General features: G+C 40.3%; 1 protein-coding gene across 5 annotated transcripts in view; it reads right to left on the bottom strand.

Annotated features, from left to right (window-relative positions):
* robo2 (roundabout, axon guidance receptor, homolog 2 (Drosophila)) overlaps positions 1 to 16,632 on the bottom strand; it is a 514,284-nt gene that overhangs the window by 86,955 nt on the left and 410,697 nt on the right. For all 5 annotated transcript variants that reach the window (XM_053506990.1, XM_053506989.1, XM_053506991.1 and 2 more), the window contains exons 3-5: positions 1,610 to 1,767; positions 1,128 to 1,248; positions 851 to 989 (exon numbers count right to left, since the gene is read on the bottom strand). In XM_053506990.1, coding sequence (XP_053362965.1) covers positions 851 to 989; positions 1,128 to 1,248; positions 1,610 to 1,767 — 418 coding nt within the window. The remainder of the gene's footprint in view (positions 1 to 850; positions 990 to 1,127; positions 1,249 to 1,609; positions 1,768 to 16,632) is intronic.

Below are 16,632 nucleotides of genomic sequence, written 5' to 3' on the forward strand. Positions count from 1 at the left end.
CTTCCTATTAACCTGAGGAGTTTATGAGCATCCCAAGCTCAGTGTAAAGACACATCTAGTCTTCAATTCTTTAGATACAAACAGCCCGAGGATTTAAACACACCAGAGTCTTCTTAACCTAAGCCAAAAGTTCACGTGCGCTGCTCAGCTGTAGCTAGAATTGAGTTCCTCCCTGAAGAAAGCCGCTAAGAGCGCAGTACGTAACTGAGACGTAACACAATTTGTAAATAACCTCAGGACAGGAAGCAAAATTTTTTGTTAAGGTTTAAAAAATATTTATCAGTATCTTTTTATCAGACACGAGTGTCAGGATGAGACTCTGAGGGCTGAACCTGGATCAGCATGGGGTCGGATTGAACCCAATTCACCGGCAGGAGGTCAACATGTGATGCATCAAGGATTAGTTTCAGATCCAGATCAGATCAGACAGATCTAAATCTCTGTCTTTGAAGTGATTTGAAAATATATAACATCATGAAGATGAAAAAGTTTTAATGGTACAAAATAATAATAATCATCATCATCATCATCGTCATCATAATAATAATGCGATGGTGAGATCTGCAAATTAATAAATAACAAGTTTTTTTCATTGGAAATGTATTAGATCAGACGGTATTAGATATCATTATAAAATTTTTATCTGATCATGAAAAATATGGAATTGGATCTGAAAACCTATTTAGATTTGAACCAGATTTATTGAACCGGTTATTATATTTAGACTTCATTACATGAAATGTGTGCAATGTAAATCTGATGTGTATCTATTTCTTTTTTAGTATCAGTAACAAAAAAAGAAAAAAAATGTCATTAAGCAGAGTGACATGGCAGTGTTTCAGTGCGTCACCTTCCACGTGGGACGTCCACGTCGTCTTTCCTCCAGCGGACAGAGGGTTGAGGGTCTCCATGCACCTGACAACGAAACTCCACCGCCTCCTCCTCCAGGACCACCTGGTTTATCGGCCTCCGCTGGAACGTGGGCCGTTCTACACACACACACACACACACACACAAACACACAATTTGGTAAAATGGAAAAGAATAGCAACCACTTTTTCAAGCCTAAATACACCACGCAGTAACTAACATATTGAAATCTGATCACGTCTTTAAACGTTGCTCACCAAAAACCGTGACTTGGGCTGTCTCACTGTCTCTTTCTCCCACCATGTTGGTTCCCACGCACACGTACATCCCTGCGTCGCTCTTTCTTGCATTCGAGATCATCAGCTTTCCTCCTCGAATCTGCAAGAACAAAAAGGAATAAAAGGGGAAAAAAAGTGGGCGGGATTAGAGTGACCTGGTATCCATTCAAATTTGGTCCAGTCCTTTAAAAACAATGTGTAACTATGAGTATGTTAACTATCCTCAAGCTAATCCGGTCTCATGATCTTTTCTTATATTTTATACTGCTATGCACCGTCTATTAATTTTAAGTTAAAAGTTTTTTTTCCCCTAATTGGTATATTTGTTGTAACTGTTTATCTGTATTGTTTGTGGTTTTAATGTGCTTTGGGAACGCTGTTGAAACACTGTTTACAAGATCTACAGCGTCTTAAAGTTTCAAACTCCCATGAGCACCATCTCATCAGGGTCCGGGACGTACCTTGATCCTGTCGTCTTTCTCATCGATCCGAACTTTGTCCTTTTTCCAGTAGGTGGTGGGCTCCGGATGACCTCGAGGCGGAACGCACTCCAGAATGGCCGGCTCTCCTGCCGCAACCACGACATCTGTAGGGTTCTGTCTGAAATCATCCCTCAGCACTGAGACGGACGAAAAAGAGACGGAAAGACCTCCGTAAGAATAACTCGGTTAACTCATTCGTGACACGGATGCTTTTCTATGGACAGGACACGAGGCCTGGAAATAACACGTTATAGTATGATGTTCAGCATGTGACTGTATGAATCTCTATAAATCATCTTCAGATCTTTGTGCGTAAGTGTGATGCCATGTAAAGTCAGCAGGACAAAGTAAAAACTAATTGGGCTTAATGGGACTCCCTACGGAGACATCAGTATAAACAGAGAGAGAGAGGACGATGCTGAGATTCCTGTCACTCATTTATACACAAACACTTTAAAGTCAGGGGATGGGTGGCGAAATTAAAACACACGCAGCGCTCTTTAATCAGCAGGAAATAAATTCATCTTCCAAGCTTCCAGCCTGCACTAACGCTGCGACAAAGAGAGACAAGGTCACGCAGTTGCTTAATTCTGAATTCTGATTGGTCGGGAAGTGTTGATTAATTTCCTATACTAACAGCTTTGACAATCGTCCTGGCCAAAAATCACAGATTTATAATGTAACCCTCGTTGTTGCTATGGTAACAGATGAGGTGAGGACCTAGTGTTTTACAACAGTCAACGGAAAAGCTGTAAGACAGAAGAGTTTACATTAAAAAACATTTTTCCCGTAAAATAACAAGCCAGTTTTTTTCTTAGGCTTGATAAACAACGGCTGGCCACGGAAAGGCTGATTATAGCTGCTATAACATAAGTGAGAACAGGAACGGACTTATTTTGTTAGATATTTTACAATATTAAACATAATGAAACAGTTATGTTTAATGTAAAATATATTTATATTTTTCATGTTTTGTCACCATGTGCATCAGTGAGCCTTGGCTACCCATGACCCTGTCATCTCCAGTTCACTGCTTTTCCTTTCTTGGGCCACTTTTGTTATGTTTTGACCACTGCAGACCGGGAACATCTCACAAGAGCTGCGGGTTGCTCCTATTTAGTCGTCTACCCATCACAATTTGGCCCATCTCACAGTATCTACAGTAACAATATCATTTCCTATAATGTCGTTGGTCTTTCGGCTGCTCCCAACAAGGGGTCGCCACAGCGGAATACCCAGTCCGCACTACAACTTGGCATAGGTTTTACACCAGATGCCCTTCCTGATGCAACCCTCCCATTTTATCCGGGCTTAGGACCGGCACTGCATCCAGTGGCTGGGGTTTGGGCACTGACTAGGAATCGAACCCTGGCCTTCCACATACTGTAGCAGGCGAAACACCTACCACTAAGCCACCAGTGCCCTCTTAATATCACTCCCTATAATGGCACCTGAAAATGGGTGGGATATATTAGGCAGCTTGTGAATCCTTTTTCTTGATGTCGATGTGTTGAAAGCAGAAAGAAATGGACAAGTAAAAAGATGTGAGTGACTCGGCCAACAAAAAAACACTCCAAAACTGCAGGTCTCGTGGGATGTTCCTCGTCTGCATTGGTCAGGAACATCCTACCATATATGGCAAGAGTTATAAATTTAGAACCTGATTGATTTAATCTGATTGATTAATTAATGAGGTGATTTGATAATTGATCCATCGAATAAACTCTTATCTACCTTCATGGAGAAGACACCAGCAACTCAGCACTAAGGCTCAAATCTGTCAGAACTCAGATCATGGGTTTCCTGTACATGTATATGATGCAGACTAAAGGAACAGAGGCTTAGATTTTTTTGGCAGATGGAGAGATGAGAAAAAGGAAATCTTGTCGAAGTGTCAAGTGTCAGTTTAGCATAAGAAAAAAATCACAATCCTGGCTCCTCGACTCTTCCTTGATGCCGACTCCAGAGACTAGAGCTTAGTGCACCAGACTGGAACCCGCCTGTGTAAAAGCTCTCGGCTTGAATCGTCTCTGTAGGCCTTTTTTTTTTTTTATCTACAAAGCAGGCATTTTGAATATATAATTGTGAGTATATACTATTTATAAACAACAATGAAATAGGGGTAGATATGAAGGGCAACATCTTTATTCCCCCCCAAAATACTAAATTTTAATTCGCCAAACTTCGACTACTGTACTTTTCCTCTCCAGCACTCCTCGTCATCTTTATCTTTTTTCGAACGTCTTTCCCTCCGACTAGCATTTGATGAATATTTATATATTTTTTCACTTTCGCTCCACACTCATACCGCCGAGACTCCGATCCGTCTGCGAGGCTCGGGGCGAAAAAGCCAAACCTTCTTTCACTCCTCTCTCTTCACCCTTTTCTCCTGTGGAGTTGTTATTTATTCATTCCCTTATTTATTTATTTTCAGGCTGTTTTTTTTCCTCTTTTTCTCGGAGCAGGGTAAATTAACGACTTTGCCCTTTTTTTGTGTGTGTGTTTGGCATCGTTTCAGAATCTGCGCTCAGAGCCGGAGGAGCGAGCCGAGACATGTGTGGAGACGCATTAGATGGAAGGCTGATATGAGGGACATGCGCCAGGGGAAAAAAGGCGACATATGTTATTTTGTGCTTAGTTGTGCCTAGTTTTTTTTTTCTTTTTCTTTTTCTCCCTCCCACAAACGCACACTGCTAACCTTTCAGCTCAACACTTTGGAGTGCAGAAGCTTTTTTTGTTTGTTTTTTGTGAAACAAGAAGAGTCTGTTTCTTTTTTTAAGGAAAATCTTATTTCCCTGCAGAAATAAGTTAAACCACCTTAAACTGGATAGTCTCTTACTGAGTTATAAGATGATGTGCTTTACGTTTGGTCACTTGAACACTGGTTACACAGGATACTGAGAACTGGTTCGCTTCGACTCAACACCGAGCCATGTGCCCCAGAAACACACAGTAATGTGCAAAAGTCTTGAGCCCCTCCATTTCATCTTAAATGAAATTAAATAATGGACATTAAATTGAATAAAACAAATGGGATCAAAGGTTTTATTGCGAGACGCTGTGAAATGCCTAAAGATACAATTTAAAAAATGGTCGTTTATGTAACAACATCAGCAGCGACCTCATTTTCCCTCTCGTCTGTTCCAACCACTCAACATTCAGCGTCACCAGTACACTAATCACTGGCCTGAGCATCTCTCATCATCTGCACCTGTTTCTCACTGGGTCAAGACTTAAGTTAGATATTTTTTATGCTTGAACAATTCATAGGTCACAGTGTGGCTTAACAAATAAAATAACATTCCTCTGAAACTGGTACAGGGACTGGCCTGAAAATGAGAGACAAAAAAATCTTTAATGAAGCCTAGAGAACTATTACTCGAGTTGACATTTGAAAAATAGGAAAGTCTGACACTTTGGAAGCAAAATATGAAAAAATTAGGGGGGTCAAGACTTTTGCACAGTGTATTTTGTTGTTCAAGTCGTGTTGCACCCTGAAGCTTAGGCCTAAAACTTTTCTGTAGTTACACTTCGGTAACTAATCCTCAAGCCTTAATGTTTGGATCATTAAAGGAATTCCTGGGAGGCCAGCGTTTCAGACCTGAAGCAGATAGGCAGTCCGATCATGGCTCTGGCGTAATGAGAAGACTTTCTACCTTGATGGTGTCCAAGCACTAATTAAACGCTGGGATGAGTGCAGTAGTGTAGCAGGGGATTATATAGAGAAATAAAGTTTTTCAGAACCGTGTTCTGTTTTTCTGCACAGGCAAAAATCCCGGATTGACTTGAACGCCCCTAGTTTAAATATCCCAGGATAAAGATTTATTGGTTTCCGTTATACAGAACTATGAATTTGGGGCTAATCGTGGTTTTATTTTTTTTCTCATTGCAAGGAAATGTGCCTGAAGTTGAAAAACGTCCAGCAACTATAACCCCCCCCACAAGAAGAAAAAAAATCAAATCAAATTTCTTAGGATTTTTTTTTTCCATTCTGTGCAGCCACGATGCACACGAAAAGCACAAGGTCAAGAGTTTCCCTACACACGCCTGCAGCTAGACAACTCCTACTGATCCTTCCACACCAATCCACTCCGTCTGTGCAAAATGGAAAGAAAACAAAAGACACAGACAGAGAGAGAGAGAGATTTGTTTTCCATCACGAACTCAGAGCTGTAACTGCATTTCATTTCTTTAAATTGATGCTGCTTCAGTAGTGCTGAGCTCTGATTTCCAGGATTTCTATTGCTTTAAGATGGAACATGATGTCGATCTTAAAGGAACTGCAGATTTTTTATTGAGCGGGAAAACACAACCATATGTTTACAAAGGACTACCAGGACGTAGACGTCTTTCATCAGAGGGACTATTAACTCAGAGACAAAGAGAGAATCTCCGAGACACTGTATAAACACATCACAGACCCATCCATGTGGGATGTACAGTACAGGCTTATATATGCAGCCTAGGGACAGAAAAATACCATCGATTCTGCTCCTAAAGCTGAAAAAATGACCCAGAAAGCCTCTGACCCACTTAAGAAACCATGGCAACAGAGGTTCTCATGCCTTCTTGCCACCCCAAATAGCTAGCCAGTTACCTAAATGTTAGCAACCTAGCATGAATTTTTCATAGTTAGACAAGTTTCCACGTGATATAATAATACTATACCAAGGGGAGTCAGAAATAATCCTCATTCCGTTTATGTTAAAACTTCTCTCGGCCGCACTGTCTAATCATCGCCCTCCGCTCAAGGCTTCTGTCTCCCCAGTCACTGCTGTGCAGGTGTGAACGTGTTACATCAGTTCATTTGTCGCTGTGGTGTGAGCAAAAACATGTTCCCCACTTGTGATTTGCATGAAAGATGATCAGCATGCAGCACTTAGTTTTTTTGGGGGTACCCGGTGCTAAAACAACTCAGAATAGCGTCTGCAAACAAAATCTGATACTTTAAGGGAGGTGAAGGTTTCTTTAAGAGAATCATTACTGGTGACGAGACACGGATTCATCAAGCTGAGAGTAAACGTCAGAGTATGGATCAATCTCTGACAGAGAAAAAGTTCAATCGTCAAACATCAGCTAGAAAATTCATCAATGTTTAGAGTTTTCTGGGATTCTTGAGGGCCAAAAGTATTGGAACATTGTCAGAAAAAAGGTTCAACAATCAACAGTGCTCGTTACAGCGAGACACTTATTGAAGACCGAAGGAGTAAGCTTCAGATTAAACACAGACGGCTGATATCTGAGGGCGATGTGATCTCACGTGACGATGCACGCTTCTGCCTACATTGTCAGACCTTCAGACCTTCACTTGTTCTGTCTCCTGAAATCAGCTCTACGAGGACGAAGGTTCCCTTCCGAATCACTTCAGATAACAGGATCTAAAGGGAGTTGCACAGCATGTAAAGAAGCTATACACATTCTTAAAGTAATATAAAATTGTAATTATTGGCAAATTGCTAAAGTTTATAAGGACAGTGTTAGCAGGTTAAGAGTTATAGGGTTCATTGTTGCCATTCTTTAATTTGCATCATGATTGGTTCAAAGCTGGCCGGGTTATTTTTGTGACATCACAAACTAAGATGCGGCTACAAAGCCCTGCCTCGTCAATGAAATTTATACCCAAGAATGTCTGTTCACTAATTCAATCTATGTAACTGGTATTAGTCGTTCAACCAGAAAGAAATATACTGTAGTTACTTTATTTCCATTTAGGAAACTTTATTTATGTCTATTTAGGAAATGATACTAGATGGGCGGAGTTAGCTTTCACAGAGGGTCAAACGACAATAATACGGTAAGCGTGGTCTGAAATATTAACGCCCACGTCTCAGCGTGAACGAGTGATCATCAAACCAATCCACAGCTTTTGGTTTCTTGCTATCTTAAACAAACACACGTCCTTTCAAAGCCTGTTTCTTTCCTTGCCACTCTGTTGTTAGCTTAACGAGACTCCCGCTAGCGCTGCCTACCCCATGCTGAGGCTCCAACCGGACCCCAGACTGCAGACAAAAACTGAGCTGCAGCGCAACACAGACACAGAACAACATAATTAACTCTTAATGAACCTCCTTCGTCCTGCCGCCATCACCAACACACACTTCCCAAATTCGATTTTGCCTAATCCTGCCTTTATGGTAATGTATAGCTCATTAAAATGTTAGTTACAGACTCATTAAAATGCACTCCGAGACATAATGAATTCATTACTATGATACTGCTGAAAAAGAAAGAGGAGCGAGATGAGAAGGAGGACGTGGAAGAAGAAGAAGAAAAAGAAAGCGAATGAATGAGAGGGAATGAGAGAGGAAGACAGCTTTCCAATGACTTAATTTTGACTGGAATCTGCATATATTTGCATAATAAACCTGCATGCTGCGCAGCTAATTTTCAGCATAGCTCCATAATGAAGGCCCTTGCAATTAAGGCTCCTTTCTCCAAAATAAATTTAGGACTCGTTCATGGCTCTTTGTAGGGGTCTCACTTTGTTTGGATGCATCTGTCTGGGTGAATCGATAATGTCTAGTTTGAAATATGGTTACATTTTTTTGTTTTTGGCCCTAAAATGGAATGATAAATGTACATGAAAGATGACCCAACGGTGTAAACATAAACTATGTCGAAAAATCTAATCAATGCGGTGCAAAAGGACCTCATCCGATTGTCAGAATGTGCACCATTAAGTGTTCTTTTATCTAGTTCAGCAGTTCTGTAACCCTGCGAGTCAAAGCAGACGATGCGAGCAATAAGACTCGCAAAAGCCGAGCACTTCGAGAGACAATGTTTCAGCAGATTCTGCCTAATGAACATAGTTCGTAAGCCTTGAGTGGAATCAAAAGCATTCTCCTCACCCTACTTCGCCGCTCACATTTCTGCTTTCATCCCTTTCCTCAAAATCAAACAAACGTCTGACTGCATGCGAAGGACCGAGATTCAAGGCAGAAGCTGAGGATGATTGTGAGATCAAAGACACGGATTTGCTGATCAGGTTTGGGATTTTCATTACCTTCAATGAACAGTAAGAAAGGCAAACCTTTTGCAGCATTAAAAATTATGCTGGCTGTGTAACTTTTCATACTTTTGTCACCATGCTTTTGAAATATCTTGCTAATTAACTTGTCAAGATGTGGACGGCATGCAGGGAAGTAAGAACCTTGAAGGAAATAGACTATTTAAAAAAAAATCAATTTTTTTTACCCATTAGTATCAAAGATTATCAAAGAGCCATTAGTATCACTTTCGGTTTATTGACTGTCAGGGCAAGATGCTAGCAGGAAGGCTTAGCAGATCTCAAAAACTGAAGATCTGACAAAACAGGCGAAAGGACATTTCTCCGCTCATCACCATCACTCAATGGTGCATCTTTATCTCATTAGCCCTCTTCCACTCTATTTTCCTGAGGCATCTGACATCTTAACAAAGTTTAACTGGGTAACGTTATCAAACAGTTAAGTGTCAAAATCTCCTTATTTCCATAACCCAGATGGGAAACTAAACTCAAAGTGCAGGATCAGCTAGGACACCCCTGGAGCAGACAGGGTTAAAGACCTTGTTCAAGGGCTCAACACTGTCAGCTTAGTGGTGCTGGGTTTTGAACTCTCGACGTTCTGATCAGTAACCCAGAGCCTTAAATGCTTGAGCCACCACTTCCATAAAAGTACACAATTTGGGGGCTCATGCAAACAAAGCTTAGCAGTCGGGGGTTTCAATCAGTCGACCTCTGGGTTATGTGATCAGCATGATTCTTCTGCACCAGTCTGCTCGACCAACACCCCAACCCACAATAACTAGTTTAGGAGGCCAGTGCCTTATCTATTATGCCAGTGGGACTCAACAGGTCTTCAGACCTTCAAAGCTCAACAACAATTCAATATGCTGCTATAGTTCTGAACCCTTATAACCAGAAATACCAATTTGGATATCATGGTCATGATGGAGGTGGTGAAGTTTCTGATACTGTCTACCCACTGGTGCAGGTCAGTGTGTGTAGTAGTCCTAACAACTGACATTATTAAAAGCAGTATCATTTGCCCAAGATCACTAATGACAAAGGCATTAATCACACACAAACCTTTAGGAAATCTTAAAAGGATCTAGACTCACGAGAGAGAGAGATCTTTTAATTTTAGTTGAACTCAAAATACTGTTCAATACTGTTCAATGCTCTGCATCACTCAGGGTATTTTTCGATTGTAAAGTTAATTTTGTTTCTTTCAAGATGAACCTCCATTCCTCTCAGTGGATCTTGGTTCTTTTGAAAGCCAAGATAGATTCCTCTTAAGGTGAGCCCTGATTTCTTTCAAGGTAACCTGATAGCTAATAAACTTAGTCTTGATTTTTCTCCATGTAAATGTTGGTTGTTCTCGAGATCTCAAACTAAATCTTGGTTCCTCACAATGCTAGCATTGGGTCCCTCTAAGGTGAGCTTTGATTTCTTTCAATGTATCCTGTTTTTTCCTCTCAAAGTAAATTTGTTCCCTCTCAAGGTGAATTTGGGTTTCTTTTCTCAAATTACTTTTGGTTCCATTAAAGCCAAGGGTTGATTTGTATCAAGGTAAGCCTTGAGTTCTTGCAAGGTTTCTTGATTCTCAGGGTGGGGCGTGAGTCCTATCAAGTCCTATTTTGATTCTTTTCACAGGGGGCCTTGGTTTCTCTCAAGGTATGTTTTACTGTAAATGCTTTCAAAGTGTAATGGTTCCTATTAAGGCAAGTCTTTGTTTCACTCAAGGTCACTTTTGGCCCCTCTCATAGCAACTGGTAATTTCTCTCATTAACATCTTTACCTTGCCTTAAAACAATTTGTAATCAGTGTTTTTATAATAATAATAAAATATTAGTTTATTTAAGCTCAGGACCTGTTCCCACAGTAGACACACACAGCGACACACAAAAGCACACATTAATTGCTCTCATGCAGAGTGTTTTTGGAGGCATCCACTGAAGCAGAAATGATGTCTGATGACATTGGACCTGCTGGGTGTCGCAATGACCAAATACAGCTGGAGATGCTTTCTGTCTGTCCCTCTGTGTTTGTTAATATCTTACACTCTCGAAAAGATAAACTCGGCCACACTTCATCACCAGCCTCCTGCTGTTTTATAGATTTACCCCTCTTTTGTACAAACCGCATAAACGTATAATTTGTCACATAACAGTTTGAGTTCTTTTAAATTTTTCTGCATGTGAGAAGGGTATAAATGAAAGCTAAGAAGAGTGACTTCCTGTATGCCGCACTCTGCAGTGGGAATCTGATGCTGGACTCTTCCTGACGCAAGCTGTATGAACTGTGACATTGTGAGAACGACCTCGGGGAAGTAAAGTAAGACGAGCCACACTGCACTGCCCTGCCCTAGGGACTATGGTCCTGTTCGATAGCACTTACGTACCATGAAGACCTGGCTCACACTGCACACAAACACATAATCAGAGTTTAATTATTTTGCTGCTGCTAATTGAACTGAATTGTGGCTTGTGGAAAAGGTGCCTCATCTCAATGGTAACCACCTTTTAATTAAACTCTCTGTTGGAGGCGACGCTTTTATGGACCGCCTTAGCGAGTATGTCTGGCCCCATCTCACTACATAAGGCTAGACTGTAGTCATGTTGCTAACTGTAACATTGAACATTAGGTTCATTATACTTATACTTATAAAAGTATATTCAACGAAAGTCAAATTGCAATGCAAAGCTATAAACTTTAAAGCTAATGCATCTTTATGACTCAACACATGGTATTTGGGATTTGTTTTTTATTTATTTATTTTTTGGTCTAATTGACCAGAGTGATGGTTTCCAATTGGAAACAACTGCATTCAGGTGGAAACATGGCTTTGATTCAGGAACTGAAGAACTTTGGATGAGAACTGGTGTCCAGTTGGCTAGAGAGTCACTATGGATTAGAATTATGGTCTGGTGCAACAGAATGATAGAGATTGTGAGGTCAATGCTATGGCAATATGTATTTAGCAATATAGGGATAGGACTAACTGTGCCCTTAACTGTGATCATAACAATAATCGTAATGCCACTACCCAAATTATAAGTAGTCATTGCAATTTGGTCATCACATGTGTCATTTAAAGCATGTAATGTAAGCCTTCACCTTTCCTAGTTGGTAGCTTGTTGGGGCTGCCCTGAAGATGTGGAGGAACTGGATATATCAATGGGAGGTTTATTCAGTCAATTACAATTTCGTTGAGTATAGGAATTGGTCCAACTGCGTGAAATCTCTGGACCTAATGGTCACTGCAATATCAAGGGCAGTAAATATGGTCTAAATGGTGACTGAGCCATTTTAGTTAAAAACGGGGGTTTATAACAGTGACATCAAGGGCAGTATATATATATCGGCTCATACACTCGTCAAGAGAGAAAATATGAGGGACATTTAAGTGAAAATTCTTGTGAATGAAGTGTAAAACCGATCAACATTTACAGAAGACTTCAAGCACAGTACGGTAAAGAGACTGTTAGCCGCTGGAAATCATTTAAACATTTGTTGCTCCAAGCCATTGCAACATGTTTGGGTCATTAAAGGAGTTCCTGGGACTCCAGCATTTTAGATTATGTCGAATCATGGATCTGGCGTACTGAGAAAACTTGAAACTTAAAATCTACCATGTTGGTGTCATCCTGCACAAGGGAAACACTAGTGCAGAGAATTCTATAAAGAAATAAAAGGAGTTTTTACTTTTATAACTGTTATTCTTTATTCTGTTATTCTTCACAATCAAAAGTCCTGGTTTGACTTGAATGACCTTGCAACAATAACGAGAGCTAGGTAACCGTATCTAAATAAATAGTTTTAGAGCAATTTCAACGCTCGTAGATAGCTTAAATTCCCTAACACCTGAGGGTACTTGCAGCCTTCCCGAATCTGCTTTTAATGTCAACACTGCGAGAAATCTTGCTGACAGTACGTTTACTGAGGAGTGCAAACACTCCAGTCACAGATTGGTTCTAAGATCAGCCCCATTCCCTCCCTCTACAGTACTTGAGCTGTCAAAATGACCAAAATGCATATCCCTAATAGCAGCTGTATTGATCCCGAAAGATCCTGGGGTCAACAGTGGAGCTGTGACCTGTTCACCATCTAATATCTAAAAGGAAAATGCGATTGCTAATTCAGCAGCCTGTGCGCCATCAGCTAGCATTCATTAAACGACTCATTAAGGTGTTTTTTTTCCCATACCTTGCACAAACATTTGTGGCTCTCTGTTGGGTTTAATAGCAAGTTTACAGCTTCTTACACACGAGGTTTAAGTCTTAGGTTGAACTGAATAAAGGTTCCGAAAACTGCAGCACTGGACCTGAAGTCTGCTCTGTCGTCTCTTGATGTAAAATTACAGAAAGGACAGTTGAAAGGAGACAAAGAATTAATAATAAAGAATTAAAAAAAGAGAGACAAAGAGAGAGAGGAAGAGAGAGAGAGAGAGAGAGAGACAGGGAGATGATGGATGGAAGCAGAGCTAACAGGGCCTGGTGTTAAATCAGCGTCAGCTCTCGGCGCTCATGCAGACATTAAAAATGATTTATTGATGGCTTTATGGATCTTAACAGGCGAGGAAGAGTAAAAATTAAACCTGATACGCCAGTGACCTTTCCAGCAGGCTGCACCATGCAGAGATGGAAAGAGAACCTGCTTTCTCCCCTCTTGAGAGTGTGTGTGTGTATGTGAGAGATGAAAGAGAAAAGGAAACGTGATATGTGCATATTGCATGCACTCATTTGCAAACATTCCAATAAGCCAGACTGTTTGAGAGAAAAAGATTTCTGTACCTATCGAGTTAAATACTGTGAATAAATTTAGTGGTATCTCTGCATGCTCAGCATCTCTAGATCAGGCATCTCATTTAACACACACACACATGCAGAAAGCAGTGGGTGGCTTTTTCAACCTTATTGGAAATAGAATACAAAGGCAACATACAACCAAAGTGGAATAAAACCCAAGGACTGAGCAGTTTAACAACTCTAGTGGAGCAATTTGTAGAAAAAACAGATACCAGATGGTTGACGTGAGCATTACAAACATTGGTCTCGGTCAAAATACAAATGCGAAGCTCAGCAAATTCATGGAGATAAAGAGACAAATGTTTGAATTAAAATATGCACCAAAATAAACACAGTTACAGGAACAATATTGATTAAGTCTTCACAAGTTTCCTGAAGGATCCAGGTGGTCCAAGTAGATAAACACGGACAGTTCAATCACCCATAGCAGAATCACCAGTCAGAAGAATCTGGAATTTTTAAACTGTATCACCAGCCCTTGTTTTACTCTCATGTTTTAACAATCAGGCACCAATATGAGTGATGTTAGGTTCCTTAGATGGCCAAAGTTTCAATGGTTTCTCTACAGGCATCCATGAAACCAGTGGGTTTCTGGTTGATTGAAGCCCAGATATCTTGCTACATTTGGGACTGAAGACACTGTCTCAGAAGTTTCCTCTAGGGCATGTAAAGCTAAAAGGTCATATCTTGAATAGATCACGCACAGGGATAGAGTGTGACCCTCGTTCCCAGAGTGCACAGCCAACTTTGCACCCTTGTCTCCAGCCATGGAAAGCCGTGGCATCATTAGGATTTAAACTTGAACTTGTTTAAATCTCCCAACAATGAGACAGTGTAAACTCTGGATTATTCAGAAGTTCTGTTGGCAAATCATGATGGGGTGTCTTCTGTTAGTTAAAATAAAACATGTTAATTACAGATGGCATTGTAGTGCCATTATGTCTATAGGTGGACTCCACCAATTTCCTTCTTGGTAAGTGACTCGGGTTCTTCCACCAAGTTGAGCTACCAAGTTGGACTGGTGTCCCATTCTTGGTGCAGTCTAGTTCAGTCCTTCTTAAGTTAGACTCTAGCACCACCTTAGCACTGAACAGGATAAAGCATTTGCTGAAGATGAAAGAATGAATGAATGAATGAAAGAATAAATGAATCCATGCCTATGGTACTGTACAAAATAAGCTTGAAGATAAAAATGATAAGTCGGATCAGCCCAGGTCACTCAATACTCAGATTTCAAATTAGGTATAATACCAGTCTAAAACAACTTTTATGCTCATCTGTACCTACAGAACCTGCTACCTAAAGTGTGAAAACAATGATATGAAATTCCACTGAAACTTTCAGTTCCTCCAGAGTATCGCTGAACATTGGGCAATGAGCTTCTTCTAACGTGTCCTGTCTTCAAATTGCTCCCACCTGACATTTAATAGATGAAGATTGTTCTTGACTGGTTGGCGCCATGCTTTGCAGGGTATACCTGGCCTTCTCCTCCCTTCAAATGGTATCACGTTGAGTATTGGGTTGCACTTAAAGTTCTGCTGCAACCCAATTCCTTTATGTTATTACCGACTTGCAGAAAGTAATTGTGTTTGCGCAAGCTGTAATCAGCTTATTGCAGGATCTGCTCTTGTACACTGGACCAGGCCAACTTCACCCAAACTGAACTGAGTGGATGGAAATTTCTAATGGATCTCACCAGGCTGTTTTTCTCCCTCTCTCTCTTTCTCCCATATAATTAATACACACACTCTCTCTTATAATGGATGAAGAGCATCAATACTTGGCCATCACAGCAGCTCGTTTTCCGTGTGGCTCGATATCAGGGGCAATTCTTTGTTTGGTTAATCATTGCGAATGAAGCCCAAAGTTAATGAGGTTACTTCTGATCCCTTTGATTCCATCCACTTCTTAAAGCTCTATCGATTGCATGCTCGAGGGCGATGAACGAAAGTCAAATCTAAAACATGACCTACATCACGAAAAACAATTAAGAATCGTGGAACAAGCGAGGCCGTGCGCAGTGACTGTACGAGATAAATCACTGGCGCTTAATTTCCTGTTTTCTTCTATTTGAGTTGACTGAGTTGGTTTCTGTTTTTGTAACACGGCAATTACTCACAGTTCCAGGTTGCGAGAGCATAACCACGAGTGCTATCTGTGTAGGTATGTTCACAATGTTCTCATGTTTGCCCAAACTTTCCAAAAACATGGTGGTAGGTCGACTAGCAGCTGTAGATTTCAATAAGTTTATGAATGCATGTACTGTATGTGTGGTCTAACTAAGATAACTAGGCTACTGAAGATGAATGAACTGATGGATGGATGGATGGATGGATGGATGGATGGATAATTTCCGCAGTTATTTCCTTTCCCTAGAGTGATGCAAATCCTGAAAAATCAGGGGAATTAAAGGGTGTGGGGAGCTGGGAATTCCATATAGATTCTTAAAAGGGTTCCTTATAGGTTATTGGAACAATTGAGGATTCTTGTTTAACTATTTTTCTTTTATACATTCTGATAGAAAACCAGTTTTCATCCCATAAGGAAAAGTAAGCAGGAAATCATAGAAATCATAAAAATGTATTCAAAAACTAAAGATTTTACAGTATGTATGGTCAAGAAATATTGATATATGAGAAGACAAACAATATTTTATAGTCAATACAGGTTCTTACTCTGTTAGCAATAATTTAATAATCAAAGATTGGTCAGAGAAAGCACTGTATTCATGAATGCTTGTGTGAGTTTTCCATAGTGTTAGATTCAATTTCAGAATTCACACGAGGCTCAAATTCATCTCAGATGTGAAGGTCATGTCAAGAATGTACATTAGCCTCACAGCCTGACAGAACAATTCCACATGCCCTGATCATCCAGCTTGCTGATGAGAGTCCATTACTATCCTTCCATATTTTTCATTATTTCATTTCCATTTGCCTCTAATGACCTCAAATACTGGGGCTGACTCTGCAGAACGTGAGCGCTAATGCAACTAGCTCGTTACAAACGCTTACGTGAAGAATTTGCCCGTGTATGAGAAACAATCCGTGACTCGATCTTGACATGGTGGAACTGGAAATGCTTGAGTATAAGTGAAGCAGAATGCAAATGAAGCAGAATGTAATTTCAATAATAAACTTTTTAAAATAGAGAAAATTTTAAGGATTTATAAACAAATTATCTGAACACATCATGACATGGTTCTATAACAT

This window comes from Clarias gariepinus, chromosome 11 (genome assembly GCF_024256425.1).
Source record: "Clarias gariepinus isolate MV-2021 ecotype Netherlands chromosome 11, CGAR_prim_01v2, whole genome shotgun sequence".
Lineage (NCBI taxonomy): Eukaryota > Metazoa > Chordata > Actinopteri > Siluriformes > Clariidae > Clarias > Clarias gariepinus.